Source organism: Camelus dromedarius, chromosome 31, assembly GCF_036321535.1.
Source record: "Camelus dromedarius isolate mCamDro1 chromosome 31, mCamDro1.pat, whole genome shotgun sequence".
NCBI lineage: Eukaryota > Metazoa > Chordata > Mammalia > Artiodactyla > Camelidae > Camelus > Camelus dromedarius.
In genome coordinates this window covers 24,468,177-24,483,156 of record NC_087466.1, presented here as the reverse complement: position 1 = coordinate 24,483,156, position 14,980 = coordinate 24,468,177, and the positions used below count along the sequence as shown (strand labels likewise).

Sequence of the window (14,980 nt, the reverse complement as noted above, 5' to 3'; positions counted from 1 at the left end):
GTGGTGGCACAGTCCTGGGACATGGACAGGCCAGGGAGGCGGTCACTGTCTGTGCAGGGTCCACAGTGCCTCCAAGACGGTGTCCTCCTGGAACTCAGAAGGTGACCTCATTTGGGACCAGGTCTTTGTGTATGCAGTTAGTCAAGAGGAGGTCATCCCGGAGTAGGTGGGCCCTGACCCAGTGACTGGGGTCCTTACAGGGAGATTAGACGTAGACACACACAGAAGACGGCCATGTGAAGACGGAGACAGAGATCGGAGGGATGCAGCCACAAGCCCAGGACATCAAGGGTGCCAGGAGCACCAGGAGAGACCTGGACCAGGCCCCCCCTCCGATGCCTAGGAGGTGCCAACCCTGCCAACACCTGGGTCTCAGACTTCTGGCCCCTGGACCGGAGAGGATCAACTCCTGCTGTTCTAAGCCAGCACGTTTGTGGTCATTTGTACGGCCACCCCAGGACGTGGATATACACCCATTTAGTGACAATTCCTATCCCAGAGATGTGTCGGGGGCGTGCCCCCCACCCACAGCACCCACAGACAGAGCCAGGACCCCCAGCCCAGGCGCTCGGGCCTGGCCCGCACTGCTCAGTTGACATTTTTGTATCACGGACGCCTCCTCGCATGGCCCCCATCCCTCCCCACTCCCCGCTGGCCATTACAGAGCAGCAAGACCATCACACTCCCATTGCCTCCAGAAGGGTGCAGAGCAGAAGTTGAATTTCCAAGCCCTGGTCCCCGTGGAGACTTGCGAGCATGGGGAGTGGAGGGTCCACTTCCAAAAATCCAGAATGACGTCTCCAACCAGGAAGAGAGGAACGTCGCGGGTAACTGGGGGAGACTCACAGCCATTTTGTACCAGAATCAAATTTTTTAGTGCATGGAATGAAACGCATAGGATTTTAGAGGAGACCAATTCTATTGGAATCCAGCCAGCTGCCAAGATACTAAAAACAAACACGCGTGTAACAGAACAGAATATGCTGCTTGATTCATGCGTCAAATATCAAGCTCCAGTTGCAGGAGTGATAACTCGCCAACATCGGCGCCACGGTGAGGTGGACCGCACTCAGGGATTTCTTCAACGACGGCGATGATGCGAATTGGAACTCTGACTTCCATTGACGGCAAAATCACCATCAACGTGCTGCTCATAAAACTGAGGTTTGCCACTGCGCAGCCACCCGCATTATTCAGATTTTTATATTCGTGAACTTACCTGCTTGTTAAATCTATCTGGAACCGCAATCAGTAGTTGGGTGCGTTCGTGGCCGCTGGGGAAGGTGGCAGAGCAGCGAATCGTGCGTGTTCCCGGCGGGGCCAGAACCAGGCGACGCGGCCGTCTCTTGTCGGCTCTTGGACTGTAAGCAAGCGTCCTTTCACGTCTGTTTAGGGCCACATTTTTTGCATTTTGGGATTTTGTAGGTGATTTCGCTGTTTGAAACTGCCCCAAGTGCAGAGCCGGACGGGCCGTCCGGTGTCCTAAGGACCAGAGGCTGCGACACGCCTCTGAGAAAATGAGCATCAGAAAGGCTTCTTTCAGATGTGACGACGGCGCTGGTGGCATGAGGTCCAAGTTGGCATGCCCCAACAACAAAGATCCAATGAGGTGTCTTCAAACAGAAAGACACCAGATAAAGCTGTCTACTGATCAGTTGACCAGAGGCTCCCAGGAACCCAGCGCTGTGTTTTCCTGGAGCGAATTCCACGTTCACACGACTCGTGGCTGCACAGGTGTGTTTATAACAGAAGGAAACGCTGCTTCCCTTGGAGAAGCGGTGAGGACCAGATGTGGCTTCTCCCACCCACGCTCGCCGGCACCAAGGACTGCTGCTGAACGCCCAGGTGCTGGCACTGTCACCTCCCCGTGACGCTCCAGCTCTCGCCTGGCTCCTGTCATGCCCCGCGCACCCATGGGAACTTTGACACAAGGGAGGGGATGAGGAGCCCCTTGAACTGGCTGAGATGCATGTCCCCCACTCCGAGGAGGGGGCCTCCAGATCTCAGAGGAGCTTAGAGCCACCAGGTTCCGTTTCTTCTGCACCGGGGCCTGTGGCATGTCTCCTCGGTCGGACTTGGATGCCCTAAGGTGAGTTGGGTTCCTGGAAGCAAGAGGAGGGCCCAGCTCCAGGGCCCGGGATCTGGGGCAGGAGGAAGAGAGAGTGGCCAAGGGCCGTGTGCCGGTGGCAAGGCCGATGGGGCCTGACCCCCTGAAACCCCACGGCCCCGCAGGAGCTGCACTGGGTCCCTGATCAGTTGGGTCCCTGATCTTGATAAGAACTGCCTCCCAGGCCAAAGTTAATTAAACTGACAGCCTCAATAAATCACGGGGTACGAGAGTGAATTCACTGTGGGAAGCAGATAAATCGTGGCCCCCGCGGAGCCTCCCCACCTATCCGGCCGCAGGAGGCCCTTGGCTGTGAAGCAGCCGCCGCTACTTAAAGCAGGGGAGAGGGTCACTAAATCAGTGTCTCGCGTGGTCACCTCTCCACTGAGCTTGCCCAGGGTCCTCAAAGCGCCATCTGCTGTCCTGGCCAGCAGGTGCCAGGCCTGGCAGAGGCCTGCTGATCCCAAGCTGAGGGGCTCCCAAATCAAAAGTAACACAAAGCTAATTACAGCACTTCATCCTGGGACCTGCGATGGGCTGTCAGTGTCTGTTAATAACCCAGACTTGCTGGAGAGCGGAAAGCTCCGGAATGAAAGCTCGTTAATGGCCAGTGGGCCCAGGAGAGGGTAAAGCATGGGGGCCCCGCCAGGTCCCTTGTCTAGGAGGGGAATGGAGGCCCCCACCGGCTCTGGGGATGCCAGCTCTGGGGATGCCAGCCCAGATCCAGGCCCGAAGCTCAGATGCAGGCCCAGGAGGCCTCTCTTCCCCCTGCCATTTTCTCCACGTCCCCACCCCGGGCCACTGAGAGCCTCTATGGCCGCTGTGACAAAGTGTCACAGACTAGGGGCTTCAACCTCCAGAGCTGGGTCGGCAAGAAGTGTGCCCAGGTCTCCTCTGCCCAGGCCACGTGGGCAGGGCAGGTGGAGGCTCCAGGCCATGGAGAGCGGGCGGAGGGGGCTGGAGAGCTGTCTCTGTCAGAAGCCCTGGGCCATGGTGAGTGGGATGCAGGTGGGGCAGGCTGGGGGACAGCAGGTCCTCCTGCACCAGGGACCCAGGCCTTCACCTCCCTCAGCCCACAGAGGCAGCTGGGGCCTGGAGGGGCAGTTTTTGGAACTGAGACCCTGAATCAGGAGACGCTCAGCAGGAGATGCAGCCTGGGCTGAGGGACACCGAGGCCTCCCTGCAGGAGGAGCTGGGGGGCCCACCCCTCACTCTCCTCTCACCACACCTCCTGGGGTGGGGGGCTGCCCACGGACCGAGTCCTGGAGACAGCCCGTCCAGGACGCTCCTGGGCATGGAGCAGGTGCGAAAGGGTGGGAGTGGATTTGGAGGTGCAAAGAGATGCTCTGAAGCAGGTGAAGGGGAGAAGCCAGTCCCCCACCCGGCGGAGTGCCCCGGCAGCTCCCGGCAGCTCAGCCCAGAGGGTAGCTCAGAGGTGCAGAAAGAGCTGAGGGCCTGCAGGGTCGGGGCTGGAAGCAGGCCACCCAGAGCCACCTGCCGGGCAGAGACCAGTGCCCAGAGCCCTCAGAACAGAAGGACACATGTGAGTGCTCAGCAAGTGCCCCAAACCCAGACCCACATCACCCGACGGCCTCCCTCCTCAGCCTGGGAAAACGCATCAGCAGGAGAAATTCAACCCTCCTTCTCATACTGCCCAGTGTCCCCTGACCTGTGCCACCACAGGGGTCCTGGCCCAGCCTGGGCTTCGCACAGGAGCTTCTGGGTCCACAGGCAGCGAGAAGAACCCAGGCCACGAGCCTGCACGTCCCCCCACCCGCAGCCACGGGCTCACCTGAGAACAGAGGCCACGCCCTTCACCTGTGACCCAGATGAACCCTGGCTGTGAGGTAAGGACACCGCACTGGGCACTTGGCGACGTGGCTACTTGCTCTGGGAAAGCTGATCCCAGCACATCAGCCGAGAACCACCCAGAGCAGGTTGTCCGGGGAACCTCCACCGTCCAGAATTGTTGCATTCACAGCCAGGACAGATGAGGAGAGTGAGCACCAAGGTCCAGATGGGATAATTAGCAAATTCAGAAAAAATTAATAAGCAGCCCCATTGCCCAATAATGAGCGAATTGGAGGAAGGGGTTTCCTAGGAGCCGCTTTGAAGTCCAAGAGCCTGGGAGCAGACCCCCGACCGGGTGCCCCCCGGCGCAGAAGAAGCGGGGTGAGGGCTGGGATGGGGTGAATCTGTCCTGACAGCTCTTAACGTCCCGCTCCCGGCCACTGAAGGCGCTCGCCACCCCTTCGGGGAAGACGGCCATGCCATTATTGAATTTTAAATGAAGCCCAAATTGACTGTGGAGGCAGGGGAAATACTTCATAATACAGTAATTTTTCCTCGGAGTGCAGTTGCTCCAGCCAATAAAAATGGCCATCTCCGGAAGCAGGCCGTGGCGCAGGGCAGGCCCACAGGACCCAGCTCCTCTGCGGATCCAGGCGCTGGCTTAGCCCATACTCTCTGCCCCACCGACCCCCAGACGCCTTGTGGACTTCTGCAGGCACTTGAGCCACCTGGCCTCTGACCTCGGACCCTCCCACGGGGCTCCCACGGGGCTCCCCAGGGCTGCCGAGCATCTGGCAACCTGGCAGCTGGCGACCCAGGAGTAAGAGAGAGAAGGCACCTAAGACCGAAGCCGTGGTCTTTCGAGCCGAGTCTTGGAAGCCACACACTGTCACCTCTTGGTGACACGGCCCTACCCTGGCCCAGGGTGGGAGTGTCTGCACAGGTGTGAATGCTGGAGGCAGGAATCACGGGCCACCTGGAGGCTGGCACCTCACCCAGGAAATGTCTGGAATGCAGACTCTAAGATGGCACCAATCACGTGGGAGGTGGGGTCAGAGAGGCAACAGTCGTAAATGTTGGACAGCAAGGAGGTGGCTTGCTCAGCCAGTGTTTCGAACCCAGGGCTGTGTAACAAACATCCCCAGTTGAAGGTGCAGAAAAATTGTGTCCTTACACCCGTCGGTTCTGTGGACCCGGATCGGACAGGATCAGACAGGTTAGGAAACCCTGGGCTGGCTGGGTTGCCTCTGTTCCACAAGGTGGGGGCCTCTGCCGGGAGGGTGACTTTGTGTCTGGATGCTAGAATCATCCAGAAGCTCCTACCCTCAGGCACCAGCCCAGGACCCCCTCCCTGGTTCCTGGGAGCCAGCCAAGCCCCCAGGAGGTGGCCCCTCCACACCGATCACCCCAGCTGCCCTGGCAGGCCTGGAGCGCTGCACATCTGGACGTGAGAACCGTCCCCATATCTCTTCATTGTCTTTCTCTTCTCTGCCCCATTTTCATTCTCAGCTACAGCTGAGCCCACATGATGTGGGCTCAGCCAGACTCCCGCCTCCTCCTCCTGGGCCTTCAGCCACACCGGCCTCGCCCAGTGGCCTGAGCCATGGCTCTGAGTCAGCAACATCCGCTGAGCCTCAGGGACGGTGTTTGTGGCACCACTGCTCGTCCCCCAGGGCCAGACTCAATACCTGGGCCCCAGCCTGCCAGCAGAGGGGCCTGACCCCAGGCCATGGAGATGGCAGCGGGGCGCGCGCCGAACCCTCCCCTGCTGGGTCTTGGCACACAGCACTGGGATTTCAGGGTGGATGATGCCCAGGTCCATGGAGGGAGGCAGAGGGCTGAGAGGGGAGGCAGAGGGAGGGCGTTCCAGCCCCTGGAGCCAACTCCCTCCCCCACCATATGCCCTGTCCTACCCCCCAGGAACCTGTGCACGTACCACATCGCAGGGCAAGGTGAGGGTCTGAGACATGAGCCTGTCCTGGGTGTCCGGTGGGCCCAAGGTCATCACAAAGACCCTCACAAGAGGAGGCTGAGTCAGAAGCAGACGGGACAATGGAAGCAGAGGTCGGAGTCGTGAGTATTGAGATGGAGGAGGGGTCAGGAGCCCAGGTATGTGGGCGCCTCTCGAAGCTGGGAGAGGCCAGGAGCAACTCCCCCCATGGCCCCAGAGGCTCCAGGCGGCCCACGCCCTGATTTCACTCGGCAAGACGCCCGTGGGCCTTGTGCCCTACAGACTCAAGGTACCCGTTTCTGTTACTTCAAGCCTTCAGTCCCCTCCAAGAGCCTCAGGGGGCCGCCGTCTTCCCAGCGATGTGGCCTCAGCCTGCTGGGGATGGAAGCTGGCTCCAGGTGGCTGTCCCTTGCCATCCAAGGACCCCAGCCAGTCCAGAAGGAGTTCCTGCAGGGCAGTGTTGAATGACAGGCCCCGAGGCTGCCTGAGCCCAGGAAGGAGGTCGGTGGTGAGGGCCCCCTGTCAGCTTTGGGACAAAGAAGCCAAGTCGTCACACCCCAAAGAGGGACTCAGACCACAAGCCACCAAGGCCAGGGGCCCAGGACACATGGTGACAGGCCTCAAACTGCAGCGACTTCTTGAGGTTTTTCTGTAGAAAGAGACCACCAGACACGCTACTCTGTCTGGAGTGGGGTTGGGGCCCTTCTCGTGATTGGTTCAAGGGCAGCTTCTGGGCAGGACAAGTGCGCGGGACTGAGGGACATGGACGGTGTCACAGCACACACCTGCCCTCAGAGGCCCAGACACTGACACTGTCTCCTGGTAGGAACATCGGTCACACATCTAATATTTAATTCACTTACCAAGAATCTGTTGTGTTCTGGTGGCTTTCTACAGCAGAGGTGAGCGCTTGCCTCCAGCCACACAGCCACCCTCGGGCCTTTGGAGAAGCCTTGCTGCTGTCCCCACCTCACGAAGTCTCCTGGGAATCTTCTCCATCATTTCAGAGTCTCTTGGGTTTCCCTGCAGAGCTTTCCCGTTCCACCGATGACAGCTTCTGTCATACCTGAATTCTAATGAGCAGGAATGAACTGTGTCGTGAAAAAACATTCCACCCTATTTTGGCACATCTGTCTTGATGGATCTTTAAGCCTCAAACGATGCTGGCGGTCCAGGCCTCCTTCAACCTCCGACAGTCTCTCCTCACCAGCTCCATCTCACGCTGAGCCCCGGGTGGTCCAGCGCCTGCCCAACCTCAGCGGCCAGCCGGCACCAGGCTCCAGGTGAGTTCAGCCCCGACATTCCAGCTGCCCCAGACCCGCCCTGTGGAGAGAGACCAGCTGTCGCCTCAAAGCCCCAGCCAAGCTGCAGATACGTGAGTGAAATCGGTGCTGTGTAGTTTCAGGCCACTAAGTTGTGGAGTAATGTTCCAGGCAGCTGCAGCTCCTGGAACTGCCCACTTTGTGGGTGAAACCCCTGAGGCCTGGAGGGGTCATTTGACTTTCCCAAGCACGGAGTGGAGCCCGAGCTGGTGGTCACTGAGGCCGAGACCTCACCCCAGCTGCTGAGATCAGGGAGGTGAGGCCCCTTCTGTTAATGGACAATCCCACACAGGGGTGGCTGAACCACAGGGGTGGCTGAATGTGTGCCTCGGGTAGGGGAGGGCAGGAGGGGGCAAGCTGTGGGCCCCCAGCCCAGCGGGAAAGCACTGATGAGGGGGTGCACCCAAGCTCGACACCCCAAATGACATTTCAGGAAACACTCCTCTGACATCCAGTTTTCTGCAGCTAATTTGCTAAATGCCAATTAAATGCTTGAGCATTCATTATTGCTGGGGTGTCTGCTCCACATCTCGTCAGACTTTCTTCATTACTCGTGTAACTGTGACTTAATTGCCTGCCAGCACATTCAGCCCCTGGAGGGAGACAAGGCAGGGGAGAGACAGAGACAGGGAGGGCCGCCCTGCGTGCACGGGGAGGACCAGCAGCCGGTGTCTGGGCACATGGCGGGCACTTGTGAATGCTGGCCTCCAAGGTGGCTGAACCTTTCCTGAAACTCTGGCTCCTTAGGCACTGGAGCCCCAGCATCGTGCGGAGGGGCAGTCAGTAGGGGGCCGCTCTGGGATGCAGGAAGCGGTCCCGTGTATCCCTGGCTCACGGGGTCTTGGTAACTGAACAGAGGCAGGACCACAGGACGTGCAGGAAAGGCCGCGTTCCTGAGTTTCTGAGGGGGGATGTGAATTCTATCTCAAGCTCCTGTCTGGATGTGGCAGAAGCGGGGTCTCTGCGGCTTAGGGTCCCCCTTGCCCCTGGGTTGGGTGGAGTCAGAACGGAGGTGAATGTGTCAGGGTCAGGCGGGAAGAGAAGCAGCGTTTGCTACCCAAGCGGCTGCGGTGACGGGAGCAGGGAGGGGAGGCCCCCTCCAGAGATCGGCAGCAGCACGAAATCACCGTCACTCCAAGCGGAGGGACGGAGGGCGCCGCCAGGCCAGGCTGTCTGCGGGAGCTGCACCCACGGCAGGGCTGCCTTGCTCTGGGCCGGGAGGCTGTGACAGTGAAGCAGAGGATGTGGGGGTTGCACTTCAGCACAGACACCGAGCCAGGCAGTAATGTCCTCACAGCATCCTGAGGGGTCAGAGCATAGGCTCTCCCGTCGCTGTGACCACCTGGCCTGGGAGCCTTCAGGAACGCGGAGTCCCAGGCCAGCTGCACCAGAAGCTGCATTTTTGCTCAGGTCCTGGGTGATTCCAGACCCCTGGGAAGTCTGGGATCGAGCCTCCCGGGACGAGGAGCCCGGAAGTCAGCCCATGTGCAGAGGCTGCCCCGGCCTCAAGGATGGGCAGTGAGAGGCCCCCAGGGGATGCTGCGTCTTCCCCGTCTGCTCCTCCGACAGCCCCCCAACCCCTTCTGCTCTCACCTCAGCCACAGCCACTCAGCCAACCTCATGGACCCTGGAAGGGGCACTCACCCCTCTGCCCTGAGGACAACCAGGGCAGAGGACAGGGACCGCACGACCTGGCCAAGTCAAACATGGCAAAGTGCAGCTGCTGGGGAACCGGAGCGGCTGTGGAGGGTCCCCACCTGCCTCAGTAAGGAAGTGTGGAAAGCACAGGACCCCAGATTCGGACAAAAATCAAGAAAACTTGTTTCAGTGTTCTGTAACTTATAAGACTTTTTTTTTTTTTTTTTTAATGTAATGGCATTAAGAAAAGTGTTAGGCCTCAGGCCCATCCAGCACTGCCCCCTGGTGTCCCCGCACAAGGCTTAAGCAGGGCCACAGTGACACTCCTGGTGCCAGGCTGCCAGGGACCCCCAGACCATCCACCATAAATGCACGTGAACATGATCCAGGGCCCCACCACCCAGCCCCAGGCAAGCCCTGTGCCCCAAGGACCAGGTTGGTAAGGTGGCTCCCTTTGGAGCAGGACAAGCAAAGGGCAGTGGGGCCATGTGGTGTCTGCTACAAATGGGACGCTCAGGGGAGGCTTCCCCAAGGTCACTTAGGCTGGGGTCTAAAGGAAAGCTGTGGAGGAAGAGGATTTGGCAACACAAAGGCCCTGGGGCACGAACCAGCTTAGCAAGATGGAGCATAGCAGAGCAGCTGGGTGGCGGGCACTAGTGTCCCCAAATCACACAGCTGTGTGGAGAGACAGCCTTGCACACACTCAGCTCCCCACCTCCCTGGCCCCAAAGCCCCCACTGGGCGCACAAGAACCCTGGGCCAGTGGCACAGTCCCCTGAGCAAGCTGAATGGCTGAACCCTTCCCTGCTGACTCCCAGGGAGCCTACTGTGAGCTCACATCTGCTCCTCTGGGGTGGGGACGCAGGCGGAAGGGGGCATACAAGCACACGGCACGGACAGGAGGCGGCAGGGAGGCAGCGAGGGTCTCTCTCCCAGCACCTCGGTCCCTCCCCACCACACCCACGTAAGCCAGCACCAGTTGTGACGCCTCCACCCTTGAAAAAACAGCTTTTTATTTTCAAAGGAAACAGAGTCGCTGCCATAGATGGAGAACCAGGTGCACCTGGGACAGGAGCCTTGAAAAAACCACCTCCCCACAAACACCAGCAGGCCACTGGCGCTCCCTCCACTTGGGAGGAAAAGCATGAACCACCCCTGCCTGTAACTCCTCCCCACAGGGCACAGACACTCAGCCCCGGAGTCATGCGGCTCAGTGCCTGTCTGTGCGCCCGGAGCACGGGTGGTTCCGTGCACAAAGGTGTCCTCTGTGGGGCCTGCCCGGGGACAGGTGGCTTCTGCCCCCTCCCTGTGCTGCCCACCCAGACTGACCAGGGCAGAGAGCCCCTCCTGCCACTCCCAGGTCACAATCTAACTGCAGCCCCAGCGGGGGTGTGCCCATCCCACCTTGGGAGGCACCAGGGTGCAGAGGGCCTGGGGGCACCTAGGAGACGGAGGACTCTCTGGGGGCTGACAGAAGCCATCACCTGGCACACTTAACAGCTGGAGCTTCTGGGGCCGGGGCCCCACGTAAGCCCCCACCTTGACCCTCCCCACCAGGCTGCAGAGAAGGGAGGGGCACCTTGACAGGGCTTTCCAGGGAGGCCAGGAGCACGTGGGTGTGGGGGCCGCAGGCGGAAGTGAGGGCGCCTTCTGACTGTGGCCGGCACTGCTGACCCCAGCCCCACGGGCACAGGCAAAGGATCTGTGCCTCCCTAGACACCCCCCCACCAGCCCACTCAGGTAGTCAACAAGACCATCTGAGGGGAAGCGGGGTGCGCAGGTCAGCTCAGGGTGAAGTGCTGGGCACAGAGGTCGTCCTGCCGGCCCAGCAGGCCCTGGGCCGGGATGAACTCCAGTGGCACCGATTCGGGCCCCTTCTTCAGGTCCTGCTCAAAGATCTGCAAGGAACGGACGGACAGACAGTCAGACCCTTCACACAGCGCAGTCCCGGTGCCCCTGCCCTGCGGCCCTGCCACCACCCCTCACCTCGAAGGCAGTGAGTTCCAGGAGCGGCGCAATGCTGACCTCGGGCACAGACAGCGCCTGGTTGATGACGCTGGCGGCCTTGGACACCTCGGGGTGGTAATGCCGCTGGAGGGCCTGCAAGGGCATGTGGGGTGTCATCACCCCCTCCTCGGGCAAAGCGAGTGGCACAGGAAGCACTGAGCAGTGGGAACATCCCACGACCTCAGAGCCCTGGGGGGACAGAGGCTAAGGCTCCCATAGGAAGCTGAAGTGACCAGGCGAGCTGGGATCTCCAGGGACCCGGTGGAGCTGCAGGCAGGGGCCAGAGGAGAAGAAGCTGGGTGGTGGGGGGCAGCGCCCAGCTGGGGTGGCTCCAGGGAGTCCAGGGCGTGACTCGGGCAGGCAAGGGCCCTCACCTGCAGCTCCCACAGGGAGCTCTCCAGGGCTCGACTCTGGGCTGGGTCCTCCTCTCCGGGGTCATAGGGGTCGGCGTCCAGCTCTAGGAACAAGACCCAGACTCTGGTCTGCCATCTGCCCCGTGTGCTGGCCTCTCAGGCCAGGCTTCCACAGGGTCCCCGGCTGCACTCACCAGGGCCCCTTGGGCGGTGCATGAGGACACGGCAGGCTGGATGCCGGCGCAGCAGGTTGCAAATGAAGGGCAGGACCATGAGCAGGGCCTCGGGAGGTGCCGTCAGGGCCAGCCGGGCCAGGCGCTTGGCGAAGGCAGCCACCAGGTAGGCAGGGAGATGGCTGGGTGGGGTGGTGGGCATGAGACCCCGCTGCCCCCCACACCAGCCCCCAGTGTCCCTTCCTCCATGGGATGGGCGGGGCACAGGCAGCTGGGTGTCCCCTCCCCCAAGACCCCCCACTCACGAGGAAGAAAGGAAGAGGTCGGCCAGGTGGAAGAAACGGGCCCGGTACTTGACATGGAAGACAGACGGGTCCAGGAGGCCGTAGAGCTTCCGGTAGAAGTCAGGGTACTCCCTGGGAGTGTGCAGGTAAGTGACAGGGCACGTATGGGGCAAAGACAAGGGGAGGACGGGGCAGGGCCGACCGGACAGAGCTGAAAGGCCCACAGGACCCCCAAGCTGACACTCACAGGTTGTGCTTATGAATCAGGATGAAAAGTCCATTCAAGGCCAAGAGGCTGATGGCTCCCCCTGCAGACAGACACACAGCTGTGGAGCCCCGAACTGCACCCTGACCCGGGACGAGTCTGGCAGAGCTGGAGGCCACCCGCCGGGCAGAGGTGGGAAGAAACCTCCAGCACACACGTTGCTGACTGGTCGGGCCCCCGGATGCATGGCTCCAGGAGCGCAGAGCACCCCCGGCCCCGGCCCGCAGCCCTCCGGGCGCACCCTGCTCACCAATGTCATAGGCGCGGGTGAGGAAGTCAATCATGAGGCTGGGCTGAGCCAGGTACGGCAGGATGGCGTCGTGTATGATGACCAGCACCTTCTTGCAGATGCGCAGAGGCAGCTGCAGGAAACAGCCTGTCAGATGCAGCCGCCCACCTCCAAGAGCCACGGGGACGGAGCTCAGGCCCGAGGCCCAACCCCACCCCCTTACCTGGTGCTTGAGGAAGCCGAGCCACATCAGCTGGAAGGCTTTTCTGTGCTCCTGCAGGGGAGGGGGAGGGGCGAGGCTGCACAAGCCACTCCCCTACCCACTCCCGGCCGCTGGTTCCTGCGCAGCCCCCACCACCCCGGTTCCTGACCCACCAACCCGCCTCCTGCCTCACGTAAGTAGGAGCCAGAACCCAAGGACCCCAGTGAGGACAAGCCTCCCTCATGGCCACGGGCCCTGTGCTCACAGCCGCCCTGGACAAGGACACCTTGCACCTGAGAGAACTGGACAGGCCACCTCTGACCTCTGGGAAGTGTGCCTGTGGGCCTCCCTTTGTGCTCGGGCCCCCCGGCAACCCCGGTGGCTGTCAAGGCCAGGAAGGAGGTGCTGGCCCAGGACTGGGTGGTTCCCAGGGAGGCCATCCACCTACCCAGGGCGTCTCACCTTCAGATGAACGACCTTCCACTTGTCTGACAGTTCTGCAAGGAAGGCGAGGCGTCACCAAGCGCTGCAAGGCTGGCCCCGCCCGCCCACCTGCCTGCCTGCCCTCCCACCCAGGACGCTCACCCACGTGCTTCACATAGAAGCTGGAGAGGTCGCCCTCCTGGCGGGGCAGACTCACGGAGGACAGCAGCGTGAAGGCATTATTCCAGAAGATAAGGTGCACCTGCCAAAGGCCCGGCCTGAGCACCTGGACGCCATGTGCCCACTGCCCACCCCTCCTCCAGATACAGGACTGGCCAGCTCACCTCAGGTCGCCCGTCAGTGACCCGGGCCACGGTGTCCGCGGCTGCCTGCATCGTGTGGTAGCGAATGTCATCGTGTTCCAGATACTCTCGGAACTGGGAGAGGAGCAGGGAGCGGTCCTCTTCCGAAGAGAGCAGGCCTTCCACCACCAACTGGGTGTGGGGGGCAGGGCGGTGAGCACTTCTCCTGCTCCCAGGACAGACAGCCCAGGGACGGAGCTCACAGAGCAGAGTCCGGATGGGCTACTAGAGCCCCCCTGAGCCCCACAACCCACCCAGAATGGGTAGCCCTGGCCCTCACCTTAAAGAGCTGGCGGGGGAACAGATAGTTGCCCTCCCACTTGGGCTTCTCCAGGGGGTGCTCACCCTCCAGCTGCACAAACTTCATAAGCGTGCTGAGAGCCAGCTCCTAGAAGGACAGGTGACAAAGGGATCGAGTTGCTCCCACCCCATCACCCTCCGCAGACAGGCCCAGAGTCCCCCTGGCATTCAGAATATCCACCAAATCACATTCCTGTGAGTCAGGAGACAGAAGGAACCCACACCCCAGAAAACTAGCCAAAGAAAGAGAGAGCGTCCTTATCTAGACAAGTACTTGCAGCCACAGCCCCGGACCTTTGATGAGCAGGGAGCTGGGGGTTGGGGGGGTCCAGGGATGAGGCAAGGCCAGCAACCCAGACTCACCTTGACCTGAAAGGAGGGGTGGGCCAAGAGCTCCCCCAGGCTGTTGCAGCAGCTGTGGTAACGATGCCGCATCCACACCTTGTACTTGCGAGTGGCCCCCTGGGACCCTGCAGGTGGGGCAGGGTGGTCAGCCTCACCCTCCCACTGCCTTCTACTCCACCCAACCAGGGAACAAGTGGAAACCTGTCACCAGAGCTGGGGCAGGACCAACACCCCCGCAATCCCCGCAGGGGGAGTGGGCCCTACTTTGCCTAGAGGGTCCTCTCTCTTTACCCCAACACTCAGACATGCCAAGGACTGTGACACGTAACCCTGATTCTTTGTGGAATTAACACATCAAATTCCATGAGTGCTGAAAAAAAAATAAAGTCACACCACACTCAACTTTTACTTAAATCTGGCTTCAAGGTCTGTATTCGAGGTCTACCCCTTCCCCCATACAAAGCCTTAGATCCTACCAACCTACAGGCCCTATGATGGAGTTTCGGAGGGGCTCATCCCATATTAGCAAGGTCTCTGTCCAACCCTCCCGGAGACTAGACCCTCCTGGACGCTCACCTGCCATGACCATCTCCTCAGAGGGCAGCTGGCCCACAAACAGCTCTCCGCGGGCCAGCAGGGCTCCAAAGAGTCGGCTGCATGCGCGCACGGCTTCCTGAACCTCCTCCTGGTCCTCAGACTGCGGGGAGAGGCGGGTCTCGGTGCCCCGCCGGGAACTGCGCCCTCTGCCCCTTTCCCGGCCAGGACTCCAGCCCCATCGCACCCCACCCTTGATCTCGGCATGCCCCTCCCGCCCCGCCTCTGCCAAACCTCTCACCAGGCCCTCAAACCGGGCGCCCTGCGAGGCGGGAGAAAATCCCCAGCATAGTCGCGAATCCCGCTTTGCAATGATCTGCCCTCATCCGAGGCCAAGCCCCGCGTCGTCCGAGCCCGAAGAGGTCCCCACTCTGGCCTCCAACTGCAGGACCCGGCCGCGAACCCCGCCACCCCACGTGCCCCACCTGCAGCACGGCCAGGATGTCGAACACGGCGTTGGCCTCGCCGCGGCTCGCCAGCACCGCCTCCACCAGGCGGCCCAGCGCCCGGCGCGCGCCCCCGGGGCCGGGTTCCCGCTCCATGCCGCCGCCCCACGCGGGAAAGATCAACACTGCCGCCCGTCGCCGGCGCGCCACTGACGTCGTGGCGGGCGCGCTGCTGACGTCACGGCCGG

The 14,980-nt window shown here is 61.3% G+C and overlaps 1 protein-coding gene across 2 annotated transcripts; it reads right to left on the bottom strand.

The window, feature by feature from the left end:
- Positions 1–9,800: 9,800 nt before the first annotated feature.
- NOC4L (nucleolar complex associated 4 homolog) lies at positions 9,801–14,932 on the bottom strand. 2 transcript variants are annotated; one of them, XM_031442447.2, is made up of 15 exons: positions 14,772–14,932; positions 14,329–14,449; positions 13,771–13,877; positions 13,388–13,495; positions 13,090–13,239; positions 12,908–13,007; positions 12,785–12,819; positions 12,344–12,394; positions 12,142–12,253; positions 11,874–11,934; positions 11,648–11,758; positions 11,364–11,524; positions 11,191–11,273; positions 10,796–10,909; positions 9,801–10,707 (listed from the first exon to the last, which is right to left on the bottom strand). In XM_031442447.2, the coding sequence occupies exons 1-15, from the start codon at positions 14,886–14,888 to the stop codon at positions 10,591–10,593; spliced, it is 1,548 nt and encodes a 515-aa protein (XP_031298307.2). In that variant the 5' UTR covers positions 14,889–14,932; the 3' UTR covers positions 9,801–10,590. The 2 variants fall into 2 exon arrangements, with proteins under 2 accessions (XP_031298307.2, XP_064337420.1); XM_064481350.1 differs by having other exon boundaries at positions 10,835–10,909.
- Between the last annotated feature and the right edge of the window lie 48 nt (positions 14,933–14,980).

Bases quoted from the DNA above. Each gene is read 5' to 3' on its own strand.
- NOC4L (XM_031442447.2), bottom strand. From the start codon at position 14,888: ATGGAGCGGGAACCCGGCCCCGGGGGCGCGCGCCGGGCGCTGGGCCGC. The intron at 13,240-13,387 runs GTGAGGGCCAGG...CCCCACACCCAG, and splicing joins TCCCCCGCCAGCTCTTTAAG to TTGGTGGTGGAAGGCCTGCT. The intron at 12,395-12,784 runs GTGAGACGCCCT...CCTCCCCTGCAG, and splicing joins GGAAGGTCGTTCATCTGAAG to GAGCACAGAAAAGCCTTCCA.